The 27,573-nt window shown below is 42.5% G+C and overlaps 2 protein-coding genes across 4 annotated transcripts; both read left to right on the top strand.

Moving 5' to 3' along the window:
* The first annotated feature begins 51 nt into the window (after window positions 1–51).
* On the top strand, window positions 52–24,572 carry CLPX (caseinolytic mitochondrial matrix peptidase chaperone subunit X). Of its 3 annotated transcripts, XR_003993157.2 has the most exons (15): window positions 52–432; window positions 4,506–4,666; window positions 6,129–6,246; window positions 11,818–11,972; window positions 12,785–12,944; window positions 14,149–14,190; window positions 15,290–15,466; window positions 16,337–16,501; window positions 16,836–16,924; window positions 17,488–17,652; window positions 18,616–18,915; window positions 19,395–19,487; window positions 19,721–19,827; window positions 20,854–21,610; window positions 24,516–24,572. XR_003993157.2 is itself a non-coding variant. In XM_030497554.2 (14 exons), exons 1-14 carry the CDS (start codon window positions 63–65, stop codon window positions 20,942–20,944), a joined length of 2,193 nt encoding a protein of 730 aa, XP_030353414.2. In that variant the 5' UTR covers window positions 52–62; the 3' UTR covers window positions 20,945–22,639. The 3 variants fall into 3 exon arrangements, 2 of the variants coding, with proteins under 2 accessions (XP_030353414.2, XP_030353415.1); XM_030497554.2 differs by lacking the exon at window positions 24,516–24,572 and having other exon boundaries at window positions 20,854–22,639; XM_030497555.1 differs by lacking the exons at window positions 14,149–14,190; window positions 24,516–24,572 and having other exon boundaries at window positions 242–432; window positions 20,854–22,639.
* Window positions 22,782–27,460, top strand: PDCD7 (programmed cell death 7). Its single transcript, XM_030497565.1, has 5 exons — window positions 22,782–23,560; window positions 24,516–24,654; window positions 24,989–25,225; window positions 25,846–25,933; window positions 26,525–27,460. Exons 1-5 carry the CDS (start codon window positions 22,826–22,828, stop codon window positions 26,640–26,642), a joined length of 1,317 nt encoding a protein of 438 aa, XP_030353425.1. The 5' UTR covers window positions 22,782–22,825; the 3' UTR covers window positions 26,643–27,460.
* Window positions 27,461–27,573: the final 113 nt, after the last annotated feature.

Raw genomic sequence — 27,573 nt, 5'->3', positions numbered from 1 at the left:
CGTGTACCGGGGCAGCCTGAGGGAGGCGGGGGGGGCGCGCTGCAGCCCGGACTACATTTCCCATGATGCATCGCGGCGCGGTGCCCGCCCTCTCCTTATCCCTCGGACTACATCTCCCATGGTGCCCCGCGCGGCAGCCGGGGCGGTGGCGGGCGAGGCGGCCTGCGCGGTGCCCGCCGGGAGTGGTAGTCCGCGCGGTGTGCGCGGTGACGGCGGGCGGCAGCGCGCTGCCGTCACTGAGGCGGCGCCGCGCCGGGGAGCGGGGGTGTTTACGGCGCGGGTGGGGCTCACGGCACCGCCGCCAGCGAGGCCTAGTCGGCGGCGGGGGGGGGAGCGGAGCGGGCCGGGCCCGCGGCCGCACCATGTCCGCCTGCCACAGCTGCGCCGCCGCCGCCCGCCTGTTGGGCTCCACGCTGCCTTCCGCGCGGAGAGGTAACCGCCGTCCTCCCTCACCGCGGCCCGGCGCTGCACCCGGCCCGGCTGGGCCCTCCATCCCGGGGGCCTCACGGAGGTGGGGGGGGCCCTCCCGCTCCCCTGAGGGGCAGCCCCGTTCCCTCCGCACCGCCGCTGCCGGGGGTCGCCACCGCAGCGGTGTCAGCGGGGAGCGCCGCGTTCCGGAGGCGCTGTTGGGGGAGCTCCGTGCTGCAGCGCGGCGATAAGGGCTTCGGCGGGGCCGCGGAGCCTGTCCCCGGCCTGTTTGGTTTTTCTTCCTTTTTCTCTTTTTTTTTCCCCCCTGTTAATCTTTGGCTGGTGTCCCCCGGGTGGTGCGAGGGGACGGCCGGTGGTGCGGCAGGTGAAGGGCAGTGTTACACGGTGTGAAGTTCTGGAAAACAAACCCCCCGTTGAAACACCTTTTGGGAAACGTAATGCAATAATAGAGCTTATTTCGACAGAAGTGATTTTCAGCAGCAGTCGCACAGCGTGTGTGGCCCCGCAGTGCTAGGAATGAGCTTAGTTAGCTGTCTGTCGTTTTTTGCAGCCTAAACCTGAAATGTTTCTCATAAAGGCTTGGGCTCACTTAGCAAAAAGGAGTTAATTGCAACTTGGTGGAAGGGTGAAACTCAGCAAAACACTTTCTGGAAGCAGAAGGAGGCTGTTCCTTTTTACTACTTTTGTCCTTTTTAGGGTGCTCTTGTGGGTAGTGAGGGTTGATGTGCCCTGTGCTGCTTTGGGAAAAGGCAGACCACCCCTGAACTGTGCTGAAAGTCTCTGTCACGTTTGCCACTACATTCTAATTGTACCCTCGGCAATAGCGTGACAAGTCAGAGGTGATTTATTGCCTTCAAGAGGTGAGTTAACTCATTGCAGTTGAGTTCACATTTACATATCTGACATCACCTGTGCTGAAAGGTTTAAACCAGTCCCTTCGACTCCAGCCTGTCTGGCCTCATGTAAACCCACTGAAATAATAAACTTCAAAGCAAGTAACATTCTGAATTAACTTCAGAATTGTATATTTCTTAAGTTTAGTGTTTTTTTTTTTTCTTGCTAGAACTAAGATTTAAAAGTGATATGTAAAAGAACAAAAGAGACTAAAACAGATACAGAGTAATAAGATTATTTATGCATCAGCTTTCCATGAAAGTCCTTAAAAAAAATAATCTTGGTGCATTTTTGTGGTTGTGATAGATGATGTCTTCTGCCAGGTACTTTGCAGTTGCTGGTTGGTACAAGCTTGAGAGTAGTCAGAGTGCATGGATCAGCCAGTTGGGTTGATGAAGTGTTATGGGGGACAGAGAGACTTCTGGCACAGCCTCCCTGTCACTTCCTTGGGCAATCGATTCTTCCAAGATACTTGAAGCTTGGCCCAAAAGTCAGTATTTCTTTCCTCAAGTATCAGTTAAAGGTTAATCAGGTGCAAAGGAGCCTCCCGTTTCTTAACACACTAATCTGAACACCCTGGATAGGTGTCATTGCTGCTACCAACATTTAAATGTCCTTTAAGTTTACTGTTTCAAACAACCACCCGAGACTGCCGGTGGTGTGTGTGAGCAGATACTGCTGTGCTAGTGTCAGCTGTGGCATATCTGAACGTTTATCAGTGTCGGGATCATTCAGTGGAAGTTGCCAGGCATTGGACTGGAATGTTGATTTCTCCTGAAAAATCTGCCTCTGGGCTTATTTGTGCCAGAAAGTAGTTGCGATAATTTCCTTAGTGCTTCATTCCTTAATTGTACAATGAGATTTTGACATAAAAATACCACTCAGACCTTGCGATAAGCACAGGGACGAGGTTTTCGTGTTTAGCCACAAGCTGATGTAGCAATAACACGATTTCTTTTTTCCTTGTTTAGCCTATCTCCACCCTTTAAAGTTCAGCATGTACAGAAGAGTGAGTTTAATGTTCCCAAAAGGCTGCCCAGCTAAGACTTTTGTGAGAGCGAAGTGAATTTAACAGCAACAAGAGCCTTACAGTGTGGGTGTAACACTGCTGCCTGGCCTGGGTCTGCTGCCAGTGTCCTGTCAAAGGCTGGAGGTGAAGCCCCGCAGCTGCAGTTTCTGATCAGTAGACGGGCACAGGCAGTAACGTGGCACTCCCAGCTCAGTGCTTGGTGCTGTGTGTGGTTTTGTAGCTCAGCCAGTACAGTTTTCAGTGCATTTTGTGTGTCAGTAGTGCTCTTTGAATTAAAATTGGTGGTTGTTAGATCACATGCAGTGCTCAGTGGTAAAATATTTGAGTTTCTGTGTTAGTGCTTCATCCTTTCAGCCCAAATCTCCCTGTGTTGTATCCAAATTACTGTATTGTATACAGTAATATGTATATTACTGTATTGTATTAGACTTAGGGTTTTGCTCAGGTGAGGTGGGGTTTTTTTTCTATTTATTTAAGGGGTCTTTACTCAGTTCCCTTTAGAAGTGATAAATCTCAATAAAGGAGCCATCTATGAGCAATAAGCCCCCAAGAGAGGCAATTTATGCAGAACAGCATAAAAACATACACCACAGTGTTGTAAACATACACCACAGCTTATTCTCAACTGACAAGTGCACTTGGCACAGGTAGGCTGCAGATTCAGTTGAAAGAACACAACTGTGTGTAAAAGTGAGCCAGTATTTTGAAGTTTACTGTGATACTTTCATAGTTTATCCTATGAAATCTCAAGTGCTTTGCTGTGTGGCAATGGCACTCAGCAGAGGACTGCAGGATTGGAAAGCACAATGATTGTTATTCCTCCCTCACGTTTACAGACAAAGCAATGCTAGTACAGATTTTTCAAAGGTTCCATTTTTAGTCATGTTAAAAATAACTGCAAATCATCTTCAAGGAATCTTAAGCTGCATGTAAGTTAATAAACCAACATCAGAGCTCATTTGACACGGTCCTCTTGGTTGTGACTTTGCAGAAGCCTGTGTGAGTTTTCCTGGCAAATTTAGGCTCATCCATAGTGCTTTTCTTTACTTTTCCTGTTACAGTAGCAAGGTGAATGTTCTTAAATGTCCTCTTACAACTGATATTCCAGCTCTTAGTTTTCACTGTTAACCTCTTTCAAAGCAAATGAACTGCACTACTCTTGTCATTCTTAGTGGTTTTATTCTTGTTTTAGAAGAGTTTTTGGAGTTTTCTATAGGATACTCTCATCTCTCTAACAGAAAAACCATGTATTATCAGCAAGTTTATAATTGGCATTGTTGCTATACAGCTCTTCTGTCACAGAGTTTTTGTCAAAACTGGACAGCAAGTGAGAGATTTGCCACTTTAAATAGGAGAGGTGGGTTCCAGGCTCTTGTTTATCAGGATCTTGAGAGATGTTGAAATCTCAAGCATGACATATGTTGATTCACATCATACCTAGTCATGAAATGTAATCCTACCCGCTATTGCAAGAGGAGGAAGAGGCTGTTTAGTTGCTCAAAGAGTTTGTTGTTCATGTTGGCAAGAAGCTGTCCCCACAAAGTTAAGATTATGCTGAATTTACTTGTGCCTGTCTGTCAGCATGTGCCAAATATGACGCTGCCTTTCAGTTTTCCTCAGAACAACTTTTTGTTGTCAAGCGGTACCTCAAACTCTTGGAAACTGGATTTTAGTAGAGTTCACAGGTGAAAGCCAAATCCAGATGTGCAGTCCATGCAGCTGAGACACTTCTGTGCTAACTTTTGTGTAATAAAGGGACACTTCAAAGGTGTCTCTTTTACTTCAGGGGTTGAATTATTTCACTATAAGTGCTGGATGTTGATTGTGTTTATCACTCTGAGGATCAGTTTCGTAACTGGGATGTTCCCTATTTCATGAGACAATGGGGCTCTTAATTGTCTGACAGAGGACATGGAATTACTTTTGGGTCATCTTGGGACAATCCAGGCCAAAAATCACATGAGCAGCTTCTAATGAGATGAACGTTAAGGGGGTGAAGAGAATTTATACTGAGTAACTGCAGTTTGTTCAGAGTTCAGTGCTGTTGCTGAAACCTTTGAGCTCCATTTAATGCAAATAAATTCTGAGGTTTGGTGGCATTGGGATTAGAACTGGAGTATTTTTAATGTTTAATGTTTGCCTTTTATTTCAGGTATCACTTGTGGCCGTACACGCATCCCTGTTTTGGGAAAACTTGGGACTTTCGAAACTTGTTCCCTGAGGCGAATCCCTCTTAGAAACTTCTCGGAAACACCAGCGTACTTTGCTTCAAAGGATGGTGCAAGCAAGGATGGTTCTGGAGATGGCAACAAGGTAGTCCCCACTCATTAGGTTTTTCAGTAGTGTATATAAAATGCTGCTTAAATGTTTTCAGTAGATTGTTTCCTTACTTCCAATTAGAATCTTGAAATTTTTGCTAACTCTTGACATTTCTGATCCTTCAAATTGCTACAACTGACAGTGAAGAGAAAATAAATGCTGTCGTGAATTTGTTAGGAGGCAAACCTTATAAACATCCCTTAAAGCTTTTCCCAGTTTTATAAATCTCTTTGCCTAATGTAAAGTGACACTTGAAAACTTTGTAGAGTGTTAGAAATCCACAACAGGTTTCAGGATCTCGGGAAAGAGATCAGAACTGTTCTCCTTCAAAAGCCTGCTATTCCCAAGTAGGCTTTTCAAAGTAAGTACATTGGAAGATGTTTCTGTTTTCAGCACTGATTTGGTAGTTATACAAAGCAAGACAAGTTTGTGAGGAGTTTTATTCTAGCTTTATTCTGGTCTGTCTTTATAATTAGTTAATAAACAGCTTCTTCAGATAAATGATTACCTGAGAATAAAACTGTTCTTGGGTCAGCAAAGAAGATTTTGGGAGTTCAAAGGAAATAACTTTGCCTTAGTGTGGCATCTTGTGACATCTCAGGAGCTGTCCAGATGACACAGGTGTGACCTGGAGGTTCAGATTAAACTCCTGTAACCAATGAAGAAGAAGTTTAATAGCTTAATAGAAGATAAAGTTTAATAGTCTCTTTTCTAGAGAAGGGTTGCAAGCAAGGCTTAAGAAAATGGGGAACTGCCTTAAAAAGGGAAGAGAGACCTTTGCTGTTTCTTAAAAGTATAATAGCTTTTATTATTAATCAGATTATGAAGGCACACAATGGATATAGATTTACAAAATGTAACCTTCAACACCACTAAGGGTGACATAGAGAAAGACAAGTAGGGTTCTGTCTGGGATCTCTGCCTTACAAGTAAAAAATGTAATGTTTCCAAGCAATTTGAGATGCTTGTTTTATAGCCCATATGTGCCACCATAGCTTTATCTGTCAAGGACACGAGAAGAGTTGTGGCTTCAGAAACCCTTAGAGTCAACACAGTTGTGATAATGAAATTACTCTGTCTGTAAGGACTATAAGTATGATCTGTTTTCTTCTCTGGGGTTAGAACAAATTGCATTGAAATACACTATTAAGACATTCTTGACACAGTTTAGCTTGTTACTGTTCTAATGCCAGCCAAGCAATTCTAATGTAGATATGGGATGCCTCTTCCATGGGCATCCAGAATCGGCAGACCTGGGAAATGCAGATGTGTGGACACTTCAAAATGTATATATTGTGGTGTTCTCAGCTTTCAAAGACATTAACAAATCCTGGCAATAGTTATTTTGTCATCCAGCTATTGCAGTTTTCACATTACTGGATTCTGTAACATGCTGGTAAGTGCTTCATGTAACAACTCCGTTGTTGGGGGCTAATTGTCTGGAAATCTCTTTCAGAAGTCTGTCAGTGAGGGGGGTGGTAAAAAGTCCAGCTCTGGAAACTCTGGGAAAGGAGGGAACCAGCTGCGCTGCCCGAAGTGTGGTGACTTGTGCACACACGTGGAGACCTTTGTGTGTAAGTTTTAATTAATACTTTCTTTATTAAATAGACAGATAGGACTGTATTTGTGATCTAACATATTCTGATAGCTAACTTTTAACCTACCTAATCATACAGTGTCAAAACTTCTGTTATACTTAGTTTTGCCATGTTGGTGTGTGTATTGTCTCTGTGGGTACATCCGTGTGATTTCCTATGGTGTGTGGTGGAGCAGAATGTGGTAGTGGAATTCGGACTGCAACTGAATAGACAGCTTTAAAGTAGTTCATTATGTTTTATTCAGTGGAAGAGGTGCTCACATAAACAATACCATTTTATCTACTGATATTTGTTTTTATATATATATACCCATTTATAAGATGTCTTCAGTTTACTAAATAATAAAACTTTGATCTTGCACATACTATAACCAAAGTGCTTACCCAGCAGAGGAATTATTGCATGACAGATGACTTCCTAGAATGCTCTTCCATGGGGAAGCCAGATCCATAATACATTCCAAATAGGAGTCTGGAAAGTCCAAATAGAAAACCCAAGCTGTGTCAGATGCCTCTTGTCCAGCTGCAATAGCTACTTTTTCTGAAGTACAGTCCAAATTAATACCAGTTATGCTTCATGTTCTGTTAGACTTGAACACATTTCTCCTTATTTCAGTGCTAATGAGACCAGCTTAGAAAATAGTTGTCAGAAAGCAAATACCAGTTAGTTGGTGGGGCTCAAGGAGGAAGTGTCAAGTCGTGATCAGACTTGTGCACTAAGAAGCTTAAAACAAGGTCAGCAGAAACTTGTTCAACACCAGTTAATGTGGCAGTGGGTGAAAATAATGAGCGGATGTGCTATTTTTTGCTGTTATTTGTATAAAATGCTATGTAAGAAAAAGGATCAAACATCATGAATCCTGAGACAATTCTATAATTAGAATTTATTTATGTTATATACAAGGATCAGTCCTCAGTCACTATTTTTTTTCCCCAGAAACAATAACCTTTTTTTTTTTTGTTTGTCTGAAACTCTAGTCAATGAGGTTTTCTGAAAAAGCTGGCACTAGTTGATGGAGCCAGAAATAGAATCCTGTGTGGTGTTCAATATGTTGGCCTCTCCCTGGACTAGGTGTGGTTGAAAACAGTGGAAGGATTTCTAACCTCATTTACCTTCTTATCAGATGATTCATGAGTAGGCAGAGACATTTTGAAACTCTCTCACTTCACTCATGTGAACCTCATAGCAGCCTTCCAGTAGACCTCATAGCAGCCTTCCAGTATCTGAAAGGGGTCTATAAGGATGCTGGGGAAGGACTCTTCCTTAGGGACTGTAGTGATAGGACAAGGGGTAATGGGTTCAAACTTAAACAGAGGAAGTTTAGATTAGATATAAGGAAGAAGTTCTTTACAGTGAGGGTGGTGAAGCACTGGAATGGGTTGCCCAGGGAGGTTGTGGATGCTCCATCCCTGGCGGTGTTCAAGGCCAGGTTGGACAGAGCCTTGGACCACATGGTTTAGGGCAAGGTGTCCCTGCCCATGGCAGGGGGGTTGGAACTAGATGATCTTAAGGTCCTTTCCAACCCTTACTATTCTATGATTCTATGTGTTTGCTCCCCTTTTTACCAGAGTTTGTGCTTTTATCTGGAAATACCATTGGACAATCACTGTGTATCCCTGGAAAGCAGAGGTGTGATTTAGTATGTTGTCAGTGTTCCTAAGAAAACTTTCTTAGGAAGAGGAAAAAAACCCCTGGCATATGCAACCTCAAATTCACCAGTACTGATACTGCAAAACCTGTAAAGAGTTTGGGACTGGAAACCTGCTTTGTGCTTGTAAAAACAGAGTTGCAGCTGGTCAGATCTGCTCAGAAGCTTGAAAGTCAAAACATGAGGAAGTCTCCTTTGAATAGCTGAATGTATCTCCTCTTCTCCTTGTGTCTTCTACTCTGAGGCTTAAAGATTTTACAGCTTTAAATGGACCTGTTATTAATTAGTTCAAACCAAGCCCAGTGTCACCAGGTAGCGGAGCAGAGCACACTTCTGCTCATCTTGAGAAGAGCAGTCCTCAGTTCTCTGTTAATTGGTAACTTAAATTAAACCAAAGACTGTAACTGCTCTGATTTCTCAGAAATTGCTGTGAGTCATGGGCCTGTCTTCTGGTTTAGTCTGTTCATTTGAGCACGCTGCTTCCCAGCCAAACTGTAGAATATAAAGTACTTGAGAACAGAAGAGCAAAGTTCTAATTATCTTAAAAATGATTAAAAAGAAGAAAACAAAAACTAATAAGAGAGATCTCTGTCTCATTCTGCCCAAAATGAATGGGTTGCAGCTTGTATTAAACATACTGTAATTGGATTTTTCGGATAAGCCTTTGCTTAGTTAGCAAAAATGATGAATTCTTTCAAGTCTGGTTTGAATGAGTGAACTGCAGAGCTTTAAGTGAATATCTAAAGCCAAAGGAAAATATGTGTTTGTTTCTAAATAGTAGGTTTTTCAGACATTTAGAGAGAGGTAGGGGAACAAAATACCGACTAAAAGCCACATTTGTTAGTAAATTAATTGCCATTGAGTGGCAGTGGGACAGGCTGGTTGTCCAGTGGAGTTTGCTTTCAGTGGGGCTTCACTTTGTATTCACAAATCTTGTATAAGGATTTGCTTGGTAATGGTTTTCCAGTAATTAACAGCTAAGGAAGGAATATGATGCAAACCAAAAGGAATTTTGCTTTGACACGCTTTCTCAGCAGTTCCTCTGTTGCTTTGGGTTGTGAGGCTCTGTAAGAAGAGTTTCGTGATCAGTGAAATAAAACATGAGCCTCAGATGTAGAGTGAAATCCAACAGCTATAAAGCTGATCGACATAAAAAGCCTTGTCTAAGCACTGCTTTTACTGCCTCCACCTGACACCATCAGGTCAGCTCCCATCCTCCAAAGCAAGACTTCCCTGCTCTCTTTTTCCTCATGTTTATTAGAGCAGTTTAATAGTAGCCCATTATCTCAACTCTGCAAGTGTTTTTAAGATTAATCCCCCAATTGTTCTGGCTTCCTGTATGTACTGTAAAAACTCAGCCTTTCTCTTTGGCAGGGTCAGCTCCTGCGGACTTCACAAATCTCTTTGCAAATGCAGCTTCTGTGCTAATGTTGCCCGAAGCAAAAATAACTCTTGAGTTGCATTTTAGCACACTGTAAATATTTGCAGATGACTTTCTAACAGTGGGGTAACTTGACATGGAGGCTCTTTGCCGTGCTTTTATGTTTGCTAAAAGAACGTGCCAGTATTTAAAAATAGCAAAGTTGTTTGCAGTTTTGAATGCTCAGTTTCAGGGAGATAGCAGTACTTAAACTTGGTTTCCTTACATTTAGAGCAAACTTCCTTTTTCTTTTTTTGCTCTGTTAACAGTCATATTGATGCTTTTCTCCAGATTGCTGTGTAAATAATAGAAGCTGGCCAGTTACATGACCGTGTTTTGGTAACCAAGTCTCCTTCCCCAGGCTCCCCATACATCAGTGTTTCTCTGCAACCATGGATGCTATGGACCTGGAGAGTCCAGAGGAGGCCATGAAGATGCTGCGAGGGCTGAAGCAGCTCTGCTCTGGGGGCAGGCTGAGAGTTGGGCTTGTTCAGCTTGGAGAAGAGAAGGCTGCTTAAGGGGAGACCTTAGAGCAGCTCCAGTGCCTGAAGGGACTGGAAGCTGGAGAGGGACTTTGGACAAGGGCCTGTAGGGACAGGACAAGGGGAATGGCTTTAACCTGCCAGAGGGGAGATTGAGATAAGCTCTTAGGCAGAAGTTCTTCCCTGTGAGGGTGCTGAGGCGCTGGCACAGGGTGCCCAGAGAAGCTGTGCCTGCCCCATGGCAGGGATTGGAACTGGATGAGCTTTAAGATCCCTTCCAACACAAACCAGGCTGGGATTCTATTGGTCTTGCTGAAAATTAGAAGGCTCTAATTTTCTAAAACCTGTGCTGTTTGGGGTAATTGATAAAAGTGTACTCTACACACATTTTTCAGTGAATGGTGTTGTAAAGATGCACAATAGTATTCTTACAGCCTGCTCTTTATTTTCTATTTTGTTAACCATCCCTCTGGATCTATAAGAGGGGAAATTTCTTATGGCTGTCAGGTGACTGTAGTACTGTCAGCTGACTAATAAAGCTGACTATTAGCATTGCAGGAATGCTAATGTATGTTAGGAAGGACAACAGCCTCGTGGCACTGTGGTCACTAAGAGTATCAGAGGTGTTTTGAGTGACCATTCCGGGAGAGTTTGGGCTTTTTTTTCCCTGCAATATTGTTGCTAAATAACAGTTATGTGAGAGGAGTGGGTGCAGGCAGGTGGTTCTCCACCCTGTTCCCATCAGGCAGATAACAGTAATTTGGAAGGATGCCAGAAGAACTTTCCAGCCTGTAGACAAATCTTCTTTGGAGCAGAGTTAATAAAGCTGTGATGGTCATGGCATTATGTGCTATGTTCTTAAAGGAATCTGCTGGTCTTTCTCACCCAGTCATAAGAAAAAAACCCCTCTTTGCTGATGCCAGCTGTATGGGAGGCAACAACAAGTTATAAATAAGCAGCTTGCTAATTGCTAGTGGCTGTTATTAAAATCAGCTGCTACTACAGTGGTCAGGGCATTTGCTAAGAAGTTTTTATGATTTCAGAAGTTTTGATGCAAGTTTTTCATGTTTTGCTATGTTTACTTTGCTTTTAATACATTAAATCGGTCCTGTTGCACGTGATTTGCATTTAATAGCATGGTAATATGGTCAGAAAAGATCTATTTTGAATTATAAATTTATTCTTCTCTACTGTTTATTTTCCATTATTTTAACTTTGTTTTTCCAAAGGAAAACACAAGCAGTGCAAGTTCTAGTTTATAGGCTTTTGAAACCAGTCTCTGCAGATAACATGTTTTCTTGAGACAGAGTTCACAAAGTTAGTAGTAGGAGGATTTGGCTTTTGGAATTTGAAAGAAATGTGTTCTCCTCTTGACAGTAAAAATAAATAAGCAAAAGATCTTGCAAAACATCAAAGTCCTGCTCATCTGTTGCATACCACAGCTGCCTCTGCTTGGGATGAGCCCTTCGTGTGACCCCGCTGCGCATGTCCTGGGCTTAGGTGACTCGAGCCAGTGGGATGCAGAGACTGGGATCTGCCACAGCTTCCCTGAACCTACTGTCTTTGTGATTGTAGATTCCTTCCCTGCACTTTGGTCTGTCCCTAACTGCATTTTTTTTCTTGCTAGTTTTAGAGTTGGGAACAATTCCTGCATAGTTAGAAGTCCTCATTAATTTTTGCGCTGCTTTGAGGTGCAAAGTTTCCTCTTCCAAGTGTAGTGCTCCTGAATAAGTATGAAATAGATGTTTGCTTTTTAATCCCTTGTTTGGTTGCTGCCCTGCATTGTGACTTTTTGGCAAACTGTATTCCCTGTGTGTCAAATTTCATAGTCCAATAATTGCTTTTAAAGCTCTGAAGATGAATGAAAGGGAAGTGTGTAAGCACAGAGGTGGCTGTGCTGTCTTACAGGTGCTTGTCCCATGGATGGCAAACTCGAGCAGTTTAATGAATGCTGTCTAAGCAATTCCTCTTACTGTTTGGGTTTACTTTTTCTGCAGCTTCCACCCGCTTTGTGAAGTGTGAAAAGTGTCACCATTTTTTCGTTGTACTGTCAGAGGCGGACACGAAAAAGAGCATCATTAAAGAGCCCGAGTCAGCAGCAGAAGCTGTGAAATTGGCATTCCAGCAGAAGCCGCCGCCTCCACCGAAAAAGGTTTGGTTCTTAATGTCACTCCAGCGTTTCCTTGTATTGCAGCATGGTGGAATGTTTTACTTCTTAATCTGCATCAGGTGTGTAATGGTTGGAGCAACAAACAATAAAGATGATTAGCTCAAGATTAAACCTTTCGGAGCTATGTGACCCAGCAGAGCACTGATAAAGGAAACAAGTAGATCCAATAGAAGTAGTTGGGCTTGTTTTTCCTCTGCCTTCATCTTGTGACTGAAGTCCAGTACCTTCATTTTCTCCTTGTGACCCTGAGGCTAACCTCAACCCTCACCAACTGCGGTATCTCTTATTTCCTGCTCTTGGCATATTCTGCACCCTTATGTTAGCAGCTTCTTTCTCTAGCTGCAGAACCTTGGACTTGGCCTGTTTCTGAGTGAGAGCTTGGGCTGATTAACTTGTGGCCATGACCCACCTTAAGTCGTTTGGTTTCCCTCTCCTGAGTAGTGAGGGAACTTAATGTGTTTCTCAGTTCCTAGTGGACTGCATTGGTTTCTGAAGGTGCACATAGCTCCTGGGTAGGCTGCCCTTTCTGTTGCTCTTACAAATTTGGGTGAAAATGACAATGGGTTTAAATATTAGTAGGGGAGAAGTGACAGACACAATATGATTGTGTAAGCTCCAGGTTTTTAAGTAAACTTATCAACAGGGATATATTCTGTATTTTAAATGTTGGCTTTCTGTTTCTTAGTTCTGTAATGGTTGGTTTAGGCCAAAGTCCATCTTTGGCACAATGTACTATTTTCTCTTTTCTGCTGCAAGGTGATTTAAAGTGTTACTAAGATTGAGTTATTTTTCAGATTTACAACTACCTCGACAAATACGTTGTTGGTCAGTGTTTCGCCAAGAAGGTGCTTTCAGTTGCTGTGTACAATCATTACAAGAGGATCTATAATAATATCCCAGCTAACCTGAGACAGCAAGCAGAAGTTGAAAAGCAGACTTCTTTAACACCAAGGGGTTTGTATGATGTTTGATATTTTTTCTGGTCAAATCAAACTTACCATGTCAGGGCCCTCACTTAAGAAACCCTGAGAAAGGTTTTACTTTGATGTTAGATGTTCTGAAAGTGACATGATCTAAAGGAATTTCTATTAAATTTAATTTTCACTGTATGTGAACTTCTGTGATTTCTTTAAATAGTAATCCAGAAGCTTTATGCTGCCATGGGTATTGCCTTCTGTAGTAAATGTTTAGCTTTCTTTACTGACACATATTATTAGGTATTTAACTTTATAAAACGAGCTTCCTAAGTTTTACTTTCTAATCTCATTTACTGTTTAACAGTAGATCTGCTGCTTAATCAGCAAGCCACAATGCAGATCATGAAGATACCGTTTTGCATAGGTAATTTGATGAATAGCTGGGTTCACAACCTCACTTGGCTGCTGCTGGCAGCATCTGTCGGTCACCATAGTATTGTTCCATATCTAGTAGGTGTAGATGGAGTTACTCTTGGCAGTACTTTTGCTACTGAGTAAGAATGTAGCTATGTTGATCTTAATTTATTTTTAGAAGTAGGATTAAGTTACTGTCTCTGATTCAAAGTGTACCTTGATTTTTTTAAGGTGTTTTGTGCTCTATTACAAAAACCAGTATGCTGAGCAAACAGAAATCTGCTTTGTTTTTGAATTTACATAAAGAAGTGTTTTAACTGAGGGGGGAACATGAGTAGCACTGTTCTGATAATGGCAGGAGAGCAGCTGTGAACTTGGCATTTGTGACCCTCTACAGGGAAATAAAATGGTGCATAACCAGAGGGACTGGCAGTGAGTGTTTGTAACAGTACTTTGAAATATGGGGAAATCTTATATTGTAACACTCAGATCTAAATTTGAGAGTTTAAGGAAGGCTTTTTAAAGTAAAATGATATCACTGCAAGTTCCCCCCCCCCTTATGTAAGTGGTTTTAAAATGAAAATCTAATCAGAGGTAATAGATTGTTACTTGTTTTAGTAGTAGGAAGCTTGCTGTCATTTTAAAAGCGTGCATGTTGGGGTTTGGGTTAATTTTGGCAGATAAAAACTAATTCATGTGGGGATTTCATGTTAGAGATACATTAATACATAGTAATGAGATGTATTCAGAAGAGGGCAAGAGGTGGAGAATTTATAAACTTTTTATAAACTTATTTTTTTTATTACTGTTTTCATCCTCTCTCTTAGAATTAGAAATCAGAAGACGGGAGGATGAGTACAGATTTACAAGTAAGTGAACTCTCTCCTCATGTCCTCCTCTGCAATATCTACTCTTTTCATGTTAATTTAGAATAGTCTTTAGTGACTGCTAGTTTAAAATGCTGAAATCCCGTTTGCTTTTCTTCTGCAAGTAAATTTAATTGATGGCATTGAGTGTGGCTTTAAAAGGGCTGACTGGGATTTAACTCTTTATCTAGTTCTAGGTGGAAAGCAGGTAACTTGTAAAAATACCTTTTATGAAGCTGGTTAAATAATTACCTATCCTTAGAATTATTCTCAGTAGAGCAAGTGAAATTGAATTAAATATCTGTGATTATATTAGTAATACCATACAGAATATCATGTGAGGTAGATAATAAAGGAAGTTATGCAACTGCAGGGTATTTGCACTCCTAAAAGACACTGTCACCTTGAACCTCCGAATGCCCTCTTTTTTTTGTCTGGGTGATGTCAGTTATGTTTATTTTCAGTCCACCAGAACTCTCACTGGCTGTTGAACTTCTTAGTCCGGTGTAGATCAGTTTGTAATCCCAGTTACACCTCTTCAAACCAGTTTGCTTAATCTTTAAAATTGTACCCTGCAAACCACTTAAAACTAGTGCTCTGACAAAAGAAAATCCAGCTCAATCTCCATATCCATGTGTAGGGCCAAAACCTGTAACAAATGAAGACAACTCTTTAAGTCTTGAGAGTAGACCTGTGCATTGTTTTTGTACTTGTCACAGTAAACCAGTTCTTGTACGTCTTCATCGTAGGGATCAACAGTTTGGATTTATTTCTTCTCATATGTTAAGGAAAAAAACCACTAAAAATTACAGTTAAAATTACTTAATTTGTAAGGACTGAAAATTTCTCTTTACTGTAGAGGAATATTTTTAGATAATTCTTCTCATATATGCAAATATGCCTTTGTGCAAAAATACAGTTGAAACTCATGGTTTTGTAATAATTGTGTCATATTTTTGTTGCTGTCCTATCTGTAAACTTCTGTACAGATAGAATTAGAGATTTGCAGAACTAAACAGGACCACCAAGCTTTTATCATGCATCTAAGGTAATGGCAGAGACCCTGTTGGTGCTCAAACAGTTCTATTATTGTCCTCCTCAGAACTTCTGCAGATTGCTGGAATCAGTCCACACGGTAATGCTTTAGGAGCATCGATGCAGCAACAAATGAACCAGCAGATACCTCAGGAAAAACGGGGAGGAGAAGTACTAGATTCACCCAACGATGACATAAAACTTGAAAAAAGTAATATTTTGCTGCTTGGACCAACTGGATCAGGTATTATACAGCTGCGTGGTTTTATAGGTGTCAGATTTTTCCTAAGATTGATTGTTACTGAGTGATTTTCCTCTTCTATGATTATTCCAATTTGGTGTATAAAAAGCTAAACTGTAGATTCCAAACTGGGATTTTTGTGCTTTCATGCCATGGAAACCAGCTGAGCTAACTGGCCTTGAAAAGGAAGGAGCTCTACTCACGTGGTTTTCTCTTCTTTTTTTTTTAAAGGCCTATATTTTACTGCCTGATTAAAAAGTGCAGCTTTGATTCAGCTGAAATGCATTTAAAGTTTCTGTGCTTTAGATGGCAAGCTGAGATGCTGCATTAGAAAGTGTTGTTCCACCTCGGGGACAGACAAGTTGCAGGGGGGTTAAAAGAGAGCTGATATTTGTATGTTCATAAAAAGTGGGAGTGTTTGTGCTGAGGTGACAGCGTTCTGCAGGCTATTTGGGAGAACATTCCCTAAATAATACTTTAATTCTGTTTCTCCCCAACTTCAAAGCAGGAGCAGTTGGACTTTGCACTGTACCCTGAGTGTCTGCAAAGGACTACTGATTTATTTAATCTTTAATCTATGCAAGTACATGTATTCTGGTTTCTGTGTTGTGTGACACTTTGTGATACTGTGTGAGTTTCAAGCTGCCTCAAGTGTATGCTATTAGTCTAATTGGGAAATACAGCTTGCCAATTTAGAAACTACTGCTTATGAAAACTAGCTGCCTTGGAAAATATTCTTATATGAATATATGAGCATGTTGGCATCATTTAGAATATCTAATAACAGTAATGGTGACTTTATGGTAAATATTTGGGTTTGTGTGCTCTAAAGAAATGGGTAGTGGTTGTAACATACAGGTTTTATTTTATCAGGTAAAACCTTGCTGGCTCAGACTCTAGCTAAATGCCTAGATGTACCCTTTGCCATCTGTGATTGTACTACCTTGACCCAAGCTGGCTATGTTGGTGAAGACATTGAATCTGTCATTGCAAAACTCCTCCAAGATGCCAACTACAATGTAGAAAAAGCTCAGCAAGGTAAACTTCTGCAGTATGTTTTCTGAAGTTCATTCATAGACTGTGTTAAACTCGCCTAAGTGCTCGAATGAGACCACCAGTATTTCTGTAATTGATATTCCTGTCGCATGTGCCTGAGCTTTAAATCAGAAATAATAAACATGAAAAGAACTGTAAGCATATCACGTAGCTTTTCTTCTTGTCCATAGTTGGACAAGAGTGTGCACATTTTGTAACCTACAATACAGAAGTAGAACAGACTGATGCTGTCTTACGCTATGTTCTTCCCTGTGTGTAAGTTCTTGCTTCTCTTAAAAAGTGGAGTCTTCCTTAAATCCGTTTTCTGTAACTGCAGGAATTGTTTTTCTGGATGAAGTAGATAAGATTGGCAGCGTTCCTGGCATTCATCAGTTACGGGATGTTGGAGGAGAAGGTGTTCAACAAGTGAGTACTTCCGTGGAGCGATTTTTCCTTTGTAAAGGAGCAGCCCAACAAGTCTATATATCATCCTATTGTATGTCAGATGGCATGGGAATGTAGAGAGTCATAGTTCTTTAGTTCCCTAATTACTAGCCTTTTGAAACCCTCATCTTTCCTCTTCATTCAAAATAAAAGCAACTCATGACTGCTTCATAGAAACATTTTAATTGAGTTGCAGTTGAGTTGTTTTAATTGAAAAACATCTTTGCAGCGTTCAGATGGCAAAGTTGCATAATGTAGGCAAGAACAGAAAACATTTTCTGTTTGAACAAAAATCTTAAAGCAACTTACTGCCAAATGCAGCTCATAGTGTACATGGGAGTCACATGTACACAGGAAGATTTTTGTCTGTGCTTGAGAGGGGTTGTATGGAAAACTGATTTCTTTAGGCACTTGCTGTTACTATAAAGGCTTAAGGGATTAAAAAATGCAAGTACCTCTGTGAAAGTCAGCACAGTCTGATGTGCTGCCTTATAGGATGATACACAGTGGAATTTTTTGTTGCTTATTTCTTCTTTCTTCCTTAGGGCTTGTTAAAGTTACTCGAAGGCACAATAGTAAACGTTCCAGAAAAGAATTCTCGTAAACTACGTGGAGAAACAGTGCAGGTTGACACAACAAACATCCTCTTTGTAGCTTCTGGTGCTTTTAATGGTCTGGACAGAATTATCAGCAGGAGGAAAAATGAAAAAGTGAGTGCATCAGGCTGTATTTGAGCTGAAAAATTACCTTAAGTACTGTTCACAGTACAGACTCCTAAAGGTTGCACTATATTTGTAAACCCACTATGTTATAAAGCAGGGGGTTTCCATCTGTTATCTGGGTACTTGAGGTCAAGCCTAAGAAAGGTAGCGAAGAACAAGCCTCTTGTTAGTAGGCTTAAGTAGCTTGCAGTGATCTCTGCTTCCACAGAGAGATTTTTAGCATATGCAAATAGGAAAAAAAAATAAATAGGGAAGTTAAAAGCTGTTGGGGGAGGACTTGCTGTCCCTGCTCATGTGGTAAACTTAGGTTGTTGTCATGTCCAGTGTTTCTTAACAGAGTATGTGAAACAGTTGTAGGCATTGTAATAGGATTTCTTTCAGTTGGAGTGTCCCAAGTAGGAAACTGAGAAAACCTTTGGATATCCCTAGAAAATGTATATTATACTCATAGTTTGAGCAAATGGTGCTAAAAGGTCTCATCAGCTTAAAATACCTGGGCATGCAGTTCACTGCTTTCGGTATTAATGTCTGGGGACAGAGTTCGTGTGGCTGCAGCTTTCTGACAAAATGTGCACCCTGTTTCTAACAACAGAGGAGTGACTGAAATCCGAATTTTATGATAATTCAGGTAGCTTTTCATGCAAGCACGCCGGCATGCATTTGCTTAACGTCTGAAGAGCCCTTTTTAGTGTCACTGGTATGTGTAAACTTATGAGGATACATTAATAACCTTGCTCTTAGGCTGATGTGTTGATACTTTACTGAGGGAATTAAATGTTACAAGAAACTGATTGTGCAAGGGGTGTAATTTTACTGTAAGTAATTTCTTGAGTCTGTGTGTAATGATATAATCAATCACTTCAGCTTTTTAGTGCACATAGAGAGTGATCTAGTTACATGAAGAAAATGTAACTATTATAATTCTATAAGCATAACATGTTTGTGTTGCAGTATCTAGGATTTGGGACACCAGCTAACATGGGCAAAGGCAGAAGGGCTGCAGCAGCTGCTGATCTTGCTAATATAAGTGGAGAGTCTGATCCTCATGAAGAAATTGAAGAAAAGGATCGCTTGCTGCGTCACGTGGAAGCCAGGGATCTCATTGAATTTGGCATGATTCCTGAGTTTGTGGGACGTTTGCCTGTGGTGGTTCCTCTGCACAGCCTGGACGAGAAAACCCTTGTACGGATTCTTACTGAGCCACGAAATGCTGTGGTTCCTCAGTACCAGGCCCTGTTCAGCATGGATAAGGTTTGAGGTTTTTATTTGGTGACTCTTCAGTATTCTTGTTTGTAAATACCGTGTTAAAGTGATCTAAAATAGCAGTTGAAATCACTTCTTCCCCCCACATATGCACCTCCCCACTGTGGAAAAGAAAGTAAGCAAATTGGTTAGAACCTGACTGGTTACACTGGTTTATACTGGGTAACTGTGCTTGTGGGGTGAGTATCTGGAAGTAGTTGAGCTGCTCTTCATGTTTGTATTCAAATAAACATCTGTGACCTTGCCTAGAAGGCATCAAGAGCTGCTTCATGTACTCTAGAAGTACTTAGAGTAGTTGTAGGTAAAAGGACATAGTATTGTGAGTCAAAACCAAAGTGTAGCTGAAGCTTAAATGTTCTGGTCTGTAACAAGTAAATCACTTGTAAGTTATTTTCAGTAATGCTTGCAACCTACTGTTGGGTTATAAGTGAAACAATGAACTAAACTTAATGTTTTTCTCTATGTAGTGCGAATTAAATGTAACTGAAGATGCATTGAAGGCTATAGCCAGACTGGCCCTGGACAGAAAAACTGGTGCAAGAGGTCTTCGATCTATAATGGTGAGTAAATTTTCATGTTGAGTAAATGAAGCTACTTACATTTTTGTATATGGACCTAAACATGACAGTTTTCAGTCAAAGCCTCACTTAGTTCTGGGTCTTACATGGGATGCAGTAAGTCTTTTCCAAGAAAACTCTCTAACTCTGGAAATCACTTGCTGAGTATATTGTTATGTGGGAGAAATATTTTACATGAAACACAGAAACATTTTGCCCCCTCTATTTTCTTGTAGGAGAAGCTGTTACTGGAGCCCATGTTTGAAGTGCCCAATTCTGACATTGTATGCGTGGAAGTTGACAAAGATGTTGTAGAAGGCAAAAAAGAGCCAGGATACATTAGGTAAAACCCTAATGGATGTTTCAGAGCAGACGAGTAACACAGCTAGACAGGTATTCTGCTGTTTGCTGTAGGAACAAGCTTATAAACACACAACCATGCACACAACCTAAAAGGGATCCAAGTCTCTGTATGCTGCACACAGCTGAACTAGTGCCTGTTCTGTCTAGGGGCTTTGGGTTGCAATTTGGGGTTGTATTGCATTAGGGTTTAAATAGAAATCTAAAAATAAACTTACATATGAAGTTACTTTAAGCCTTTTGTGTGTGTGTGTAGTTAACAGTAAAAAGCTGAAGTTTAATTGTGACTGTCCGGAAATTCCTGAAACAGACCTTTTTCCTTTCTCCTTCTATTTTCTGTCACTGAGGTTGGTTTTTATACAGGCTGCTGCAGTTTTCTTCTCCATTGCTCTTGCAGCAGTGAAGAGCCACAAAGGCACATCTACTGATTTGCTGAACTCTTAAAACAATTTAATGTTGTAATGATGTGGTGGAATGCTGAAAGCACGGGAAAAATCTGGATTAAGGAAAACAATATTAATTTTAGTGAACAAAGGATGGAGTTGAGAGGGAATGGGTCAGGTTGAAAACACAGGTCTGAAATTCAGGAACTCTGGCTTGGTTTTTTATCCCTGACAACGTTTTGGGGGTAACTTTCTCCACTGAGGTACATGGTTTCTATTCTTCTGTGTCTGTGCTGAGGCTTGTGTCTCAAAGGGGATGGTTGGAATGGGGAGTATCCTGCTTACACTGGTGGCTGATTTACGGGATTTTGTAGAGCACCACCATTCGTATTTGCTGGAAATACAAAATTTATTGATTAAATCAAATGACTTAACTGAATTCAATGGCTTTTTGGCTCTCCGTAATGAGAGTGCATGCTGGTAGTAATCTACATAGCACTGTTTTCAGCTCAGAAGGTCGTTTAGCAGGTGCATGCTTGTGTGAGCAGTTTTCACTGGGGTGACGTGTTGACCAGAAGCTACAGAAACTGTATCTAAAGTATCTCATCAGTTCGTTTTAATTATAGGGCTCCCACTAAAGATTCATCTGAGGAAGAATATGACTCTGGTGTGGAGGAAGAAGGCTGGCCTCGACAAGCAGATGCTGCAAACCATTAAATACTGTCAGAATGCTCGCCCGCATAAAGCGCACTTGGTTACTTCTGGCTTCAGTCTGATCCTAAAAGGCATTGGATCTATCTCGGATACATGATGAGGAACTTTATTAGCTCAATCAGATCGTGTATTTTATTGCAACATCACATTGATTTATTCGATGGACATTGTGTGGACTTGGATGGCATAATGTTCAAATATGAATTGTATATTACACTTGTTCAATTAAAATGTATAGCAAATCCAGCAGCACCTGGATCCATCGCTCTTCCTAGAAACTAAACCAGCAACGCCGGTGCTGCCGATAGTTAGATTTTACAATAATGTTACTCTACAAACGGGGGAATCAGGATGAATAATTGGTAGAGGGTGAATAAACCATTAGCTCCTCGCAGGGGGTTACGCTGGGGTCAGTGTTGGGTTGGAGCTGGGTGGGTGCTGGAGTGACTTGTTACAGCGGGATTGTGGAAAAACTGGGACTCGCTTTGGGACACTGCTGGGAGATCTTGCCAAGACGTGACACTAGTTTGTTACAGTAATTGAAATGCAATAGCAAATAATTATCCTTCGCCTCTCCATTAGGAGTACGTTTTCATCACCTGGAATACTGTGAAAGAAAGTGAAGTCAGAACTTGGTAATTCATTTTTCCAGAGGATTTCTAGGACCTGGTAAGCCATCTGAATTTGGATGAGAAGTCAACATCAATTTTTAACTATTAATGTTCTAATATAGTACATTTTGTTTAACGTATTGGAACTATCATGCATCAGTTTTTTGGTGCACTTTGCCCAACCTCTATCTTATAATGTTAAGAGATGAAAGAAGTAAATGTATCATATTTTTGATGTAATCGGTAGTGATTGTTCACACGGCGCTTTTTAAGTTATACGCTCCAATGCTGGTAGTGCCTCTTGTGGTTTTGTCTTTGATTTTTAGTGTGGCAGCAAAGCAATCCTCCCTCTTCTGTTCTACACCAAAATGAATCCGATCCTTTAGGAAAGTCTTTGTGAAAACACTAAAGGACCTGTACGTTTTGGGTTTGTTTCGGCAATTAAAATCGTTACTCGCAACTTTTCGTTCTTCGGTGATATGTGAGCTTAGGTTTTACTGACCCTTTTTTCTAACGTTTAAATTCACACTATTTAAATGAAACTCTCATCGTTCTTTTCAGTCTAGTGGATGTTTTAGGATACCATGGATGCATTGACCCGATTTTTGTCGATTTTTGTCATGTAAATTTAACGTGATACTTGTGTTCTGACCTAGAAGCAGTGTGACATGCAGTTGTAGCCAGATGCAGCAGATACTTCCTGTAGGATTTCAGGTTTTATTCAGGTAAAACGACTCACAAATGGTTCAGAAGAAGCTGCGTTGGGAGGTGAGGGTATTTCTAGGAGCTTAGTCCCCTCAGAATGGGAATCTGGGGTGAGCTATCTGTAACTGCATCCTCACTTTCCACCTTTTAGAGTGGAAAAATATATATAACCGCTTTTAATTCTGAATCCTTTCATTCAAATCCCTTTTTAAATGGACTAAAACCAAACCCCAACCTTTTAGGTGAAACTGTTCAACAACTTAGTTTTGAAAGTTGTTTGGAATTATGTAAAACACAAACTGTTTTTAAGGAAACAAAACGCTGTGTAACTACAGTTTGTACTTCACCTCTGGCGTTTGAATAAAACCGAGCGAATACTCAAGCACCGGAGCGTTGTCATCCCTGACGTCATCCCCAGAAGTTTTACGTTTTAAGGGTATTTGAAGGTTTTGAGGCTTTTAAGTGAATATACGAGGGTAAGGCTGTGGAGGGTGGGGATGCGGAGGGGCGGGTCCTCCGGGCCGCCAGGCGGCGCTGCGATGCGAGTGTAGCTGGTCGGGGCGGCAGCATGGCGCAGCCGCCTCCCTTCGGCGGGCGCTTCCCGCCGCCGTTCCGAGCCTTCCCGCCGCCGGTGGGGCCCTTCCCGCCGCCCGCCGCGCCCTTCCCCGGCCCCGCCGCCCGACCGGGGCCCTTCGCGGCGGCGGCCGCGCCTCCGCCTTTCCTGGTGCCGCCGCCGGCCGGGCCCGAGGGCGAAGCGAGGCCGCGCTTCCCGCCGAGCGGCGGCCCGTTCTTCCCGGCGGCGGCGCCGCCGTTCCCGCCGCGGGCGGCGGCTGAGGAGGACGCGGCGCAGCGGCAGCAGGACGAGCTATGGCTGTCGCAGTTCCTGGGCCGGCGCCGGGCCGCTCCCCCTCCGCCGCCGCCGCCCGCGGCCGCCAGCCCCAGCAGTGCCCGGGAGCTGGTGGTGGCGGCACTGGGGCGGGTGGCGCGGCTGGCCGCGCTCTGCCGGGCCCTGCGGCAGCGGGAGGCCGAGGGCGACGAGGCCGGCTGGGACCGGGCGCGGGAGGAGGCGGAGGGAGCGCGGCGGGAGCTGCGGGAGGTCGTGCGGCCCCTGCGGGAGCCCGGCTACCGGGAGGCGCTGCGGAGGAAGGTGGAGAGAGCGAGGAAGAGGAGGCAGCGGCTGCAGCGGAGGAAGCAGGAGGCCAAGGCGGCCAAGGAGGAGGAGAAGGCCCGGGCCGCCGAGCGGGAGGCCAAGATCGACCAGTGGAGAGCCAAGTGCATCCAGGAGGTGGAGGAGAAGAACCGGGTACGGCTCCGAGTGGAGCTCATCCTCCTCCCCCAGCCGCACTGTGGCCACCCGGGGACCCCTGCGAGTCCCTCTGGGCTCAGGGCAAGGTGGTGGAGCCGGGGGGGACCTGCTGGTCACGGGCTGTGTCTGCCCGATACCCGGCTTTAGCCCCTGCGGTTCAATAGCTGCCGGCTGGGTGCTGCGTGCTGGAGACATGCTGTTTTCAAGGCCTGCAGTCCTGCTGCTTCCTTAAAAGCCTTGGTGGGCATCTGGGCTTTGCCATACTCATGTCCTAGGCCTGCACAATTGGAGGTTAAATGGTTTCTGAACTCTCAGTTGCATGTCCACCTGCCCCACACTGCTCACAGCTTATGGTGGTCAGTGCTATCTCAGTAAGCTTAAGTCTTGCCTGTTGGCTTCATCCTCGTGAAGCTTGTTTGCAAGCTTTTCGCTATTACCAGCGAGTAAAATGGCCCCAAAGCATTAAAACCCCCTCAAATTAGGCTTGCTGGGAAGTGCTGTTGAGATCTTTGTGTTGGCTGGTGGTTAAAGAGCTACCCTTCTGCTGGTGCTGGGGTGGCACAGACCAGCTCTTGGGAAGGGTTTGGTGGTCAGTCTGTGGCACGTTAATGGTGTTTAATTGCCAAGCTCTAGAATCAGGATGGTTTATGGTTAATGTTGTTCCTAACTTTATGTGGTTAAGGGTTGGTTATCTGGCTTCACGACTTCAATAGCTGTTTGGCCTAATTTTAGGAATTGCTCATCATTCTTTCTTTGTTTCTTGAAGTCTGTCATGTTTTAGCTTTTTCATCCAAAGACAAGGTTGGATGGTTGACTTGACTTGCCACAGCTGGGAGGTTACTGAGAAGTTGTTCTGATCTCCAGTGCTCCACTGGTCTTTTTGAAAGTACCGTTTCAGTCTTGTCTGTGGATTTTTCACACATCATGTCTGGTTTTTTTCTCTCTTTCATAGGAACGAGAACTTAAGGCTGCTGCAGACAGTGTGTTATCTGAAGTACGGAAGAAACAAGCAGACACAAAGAGGATGGTGGACATCCTGCGCGCGTTGGAGAAGCTTCGGAAACTGAGGAAAGAGGCTGCTGCCAGGAAAGGTTAATGATGAGGTTTTTACCAAACTTTTCTAATTGCACACATAGGAAATAAGATGATGTGAGTGCCCTGTGCTCACTGGCAAGGTGCAGCTTCGAAAACCTGTTTACTAGTGATTTTACTTACGTTGTTTTGCAAGAATAGTTATAAACTGCTGAATACAGTGATTGTGTGCCTACGTTTCCAAGCTCTTTCCTGATAGAATTACTCCAGTAAGATAATTGTTAGCAAGGTTAAGCTCATGTTCCTCTGAGATTTTTGCCAGCTCCCCTCTCAAATCTGATAACAGAGCGCCTTCTGAATGTGAAACTCAGAGTTAATTCTCTTTCTGTTCAGGTGTTTGTCCACCTCCCTCAGCAGATGAAGCATTTGAAACTCAGGTGGAGAGTCTCAAAACGTTGCTCAAAAATCGCACAGAGCTGTATGAAGCTGAGGAGAGAGCATTAAGAGTTATGCTGGAGGGAGAACAGGAGGAGGAAAGGAAGAGAGAAATGGAAAAGAAACAGAAGAAGGAAAGAGAAAAACTACTACAGCAAAAACTCGAAATGGATTCCAAGCTGTTTGGGGATCCAGGTAAATTCTGCGTGCCATACTTGACACTGTTTTTCCACACCACACCTCCTTCCCATAGTCACTGGGTGTAAAATGCAGGCACAGAAATAGTTGAGAAAGAAAGAAATCATCCACTGGAGTAACGTGTGGTCTGAGGAAAAGATGGGATAAACACAGTGTGCTGTTAACACACGTGATGCAAGAATTGTGTAGTTCCTCAGTGTAGACTGCACTATATCTTAAGACAATTTCATAATGTTTTGCAAGAAGAGGTTATAGATTAAGCTAAAGTGAGACTAAACAGAAGAGATTGAAGACTTCCAGCACCCAACAGATGCTTTAGTCTGGTCATTTGGTAAAGTGTGACTCGAGTAATCAATCTGTAACGATTTAGTGTCCATATGTTCCCCTTGTTTAGAAGATGGAGACAGGAAAAGTTCTGCTGGTCTTGACTTGCCTCTGACAGCTCTGATGAGGAGACGTGCAAAGCATGTAAATAGTCCTTAATAGATTACACAGGGATTTCATTTCAGGTTGTAGCTGGGAAGCAGCAAATGAGCTGGCAAATACGGGTCTTCCAAGACTTACTAGAATCAGTCTTTCTGGTTTATTGAACGATTTCTATGTTTGTGTTTTAACAGATGAATTTCCTCTAGCACACCTACTGCAGCCCTTCCGAGACTATTACTTACAGGCTGAGCATTCTGTAGCAGCTCTAATCCAGATCAGGTAAAACCAAACTCTTTATTTTATTGTCAAAGGTGACAAGTATTGTTTGTTGAGATTGAAAATGATGGTCCCGTCCCCCCAGCTTGGAAGGGACCTCAAGGATCATCTGGTCCAACCTTTCTAGGCAAAGCATGACCTAGACTAGATGTCCCAGCACCCTGTCCAGCCAAATCTTAAGTGACCAACATTGGGGCATTCGCCACTTCCCTGGGGAGATTATTCCAATGGCTGGTTGTTGTCATGGCGAAAAATTTTCTTGTGTCCTATTGGAATCTCCCCAGGAGTAACTTGTGCCCATCACCACATGTCTTTTCCATGTGACTCCTTGTAAAAAGGAAGTCTCCATCTTCTTTGTAGCCACTCTAAATACTGGAACATGGGGATAAGGTCTCCCCTGAACCTTCTTTTCTCTAGGCTGAACAAACCCAGCTCTCAGCCTTTCCTCACGTGGCAGGCTTCCTTATTTCAGAGCACAATTTAGTGTGTTCCATGTATGGATCAGTATGGAAAGATGCTTGACTGGGTGTATAAAAAATCTTATTACCAAACTCCTACCAGCTCTCCTCTGATCCAATGCTCTCTCTGTTAAAGGCATGAATGGGATCAGTACTTGGTGCCAGCTGATCACCCTGAAGGAAGCAGCATCCCTCCAGGATGGGTTCTTCCAAGTCTCCCCACAAATGACACTTGGGCCACCGCTGTCCGATAACTCAGTAATAGATGATACTGGAGGAACATTTCATTATAATGGCATATGCACAGATGAGGGGGTCTGAAGAGGATGTGTCCCATCCTCTGTTTCAGTAGCTGGGTACTGGAATGTCTTGAAGAATAGGAACTGGTTTTGCCATCTGACTCTGCAGGGAAATACCTGAGCAAGCCCAAAGCTGCTGGGCCTCTCGTGGTGTGGAATTACAATCCTGCTGCCAGTTTTTGTTAACAAATCTCAATCTTAATAAAGAAACATTGCTGACAGGAGTATTTGTGCCAGTATTAACATCCTATTTTTAGTGGCTTTTATCTTTACAAGCCTAACTCCAGATGATGAAATCTCCAGAAATAAAGACTTAAGGGGGGAAAAAATCATTAGAAAACATGTTTTTCTTCTTAAATAAAGCATGTCAAGCATCGCTGTCAAAATAGTTCCTGTATTTTTGTGTGTAGAAACCAACCCATTACAAGCTTAAACAAATGGTGAAGTACAAACAAGACAGGGTTTTTCAAGGGTGATTAAAGTAGCTGTTGACATTTTGCTTTTGTGAACTAAAACTGGTAGCACAACATGGAAAAAATTCCCAGTTGTGGTGAAATGGGTCAGACAACCATGTGAATATACATGAATTCGATGAATAAGCCTTCTGGAAAACAAAACAGTGAAATCTGAAGTCTGACCCACTGTAATTGGTTTTCGCCTGTATGGCTATTTTTGTATAGGGACAGCTCATGTGTATAATATTTGATTAAAAACTGCAGCTCTATTTTGTAAGTTGGTTTTTGTACAGAATAAATAGAGGAAAATGGAATTTATTTTTTCTTGTTTGGAGTGTTTTTACTCCGAGGGAGAGATCTGTTTTAGTACTTGGCTTCAAGTACGAGTCCAGTGTGGAGAGAAATGCTGGCAAATGGTTTGTGTGAAGGAA

Source organism: Strigops habroptila, chromosome 9 (assembly GCF_004027225.2).
Source record: "Strigops habroptila isolate Jane chromosome 9, bStrHab1.2.pri, whole genome shotgun sequence".
Classification (NCBI taxonomy): Eukaryota; Metazoa; Chordata; class Aves; order Psittaciformes; family Psittacidae; genus Strigops; species Strigops habroptila.
Note: the sequence above shows the minus strand (reverse complement) of the source record. Positions and strands in the feature narration are given on the sequence as shown.

Excerpts from the sequence above, each read along its gene's own strand:
- CLPX (XM_030497554.2), top strand. The coding sequence starts at position 63 with ATGATGCATCGCGGCGCGGTGCCCGCCCTCTCCTTATCCCTCGGACTA. Across the intron at positions 15,467-16,336 it reads GCTTGGACCAACTGGATCAG|GTAAAACCTTGCTGGCTCAG; the intron begins GTATTATACAGC and ends TTATTTTATCAG. Across the intron at positions 16,925-17,487 it reads GAGGAGAAGGTGTTCAACAA|GGCTTGTTAAAGTTACTCGA; the intron begins GTGAGTACTTCC and ends TTTCTTCCTTAG.
- PDCD7 (XM_030497565.1), top strand. The coding sequence starts at position 22,826 with ATGGCGCAGCCGCCTCCCTTCGGCGGGCGCTTCCCGCCGCCGTTCCGA. Across the intron at positions 23,561-24,515 it reads AGGTGGAGGAGAAGAACCGG|GAACGAGAACTTAAGGCTGC; the intron begins GTACGGCTCCGA and ends TCTCTTTCATAG. Across the intron at positions 25,934-26,524 it reads GCAGCTCTAATCCAGATCAG|GCATGAATGGGATCAGTACT; the intron begins GTAAAACCAAAC and ends TCTCTGTTAAAG.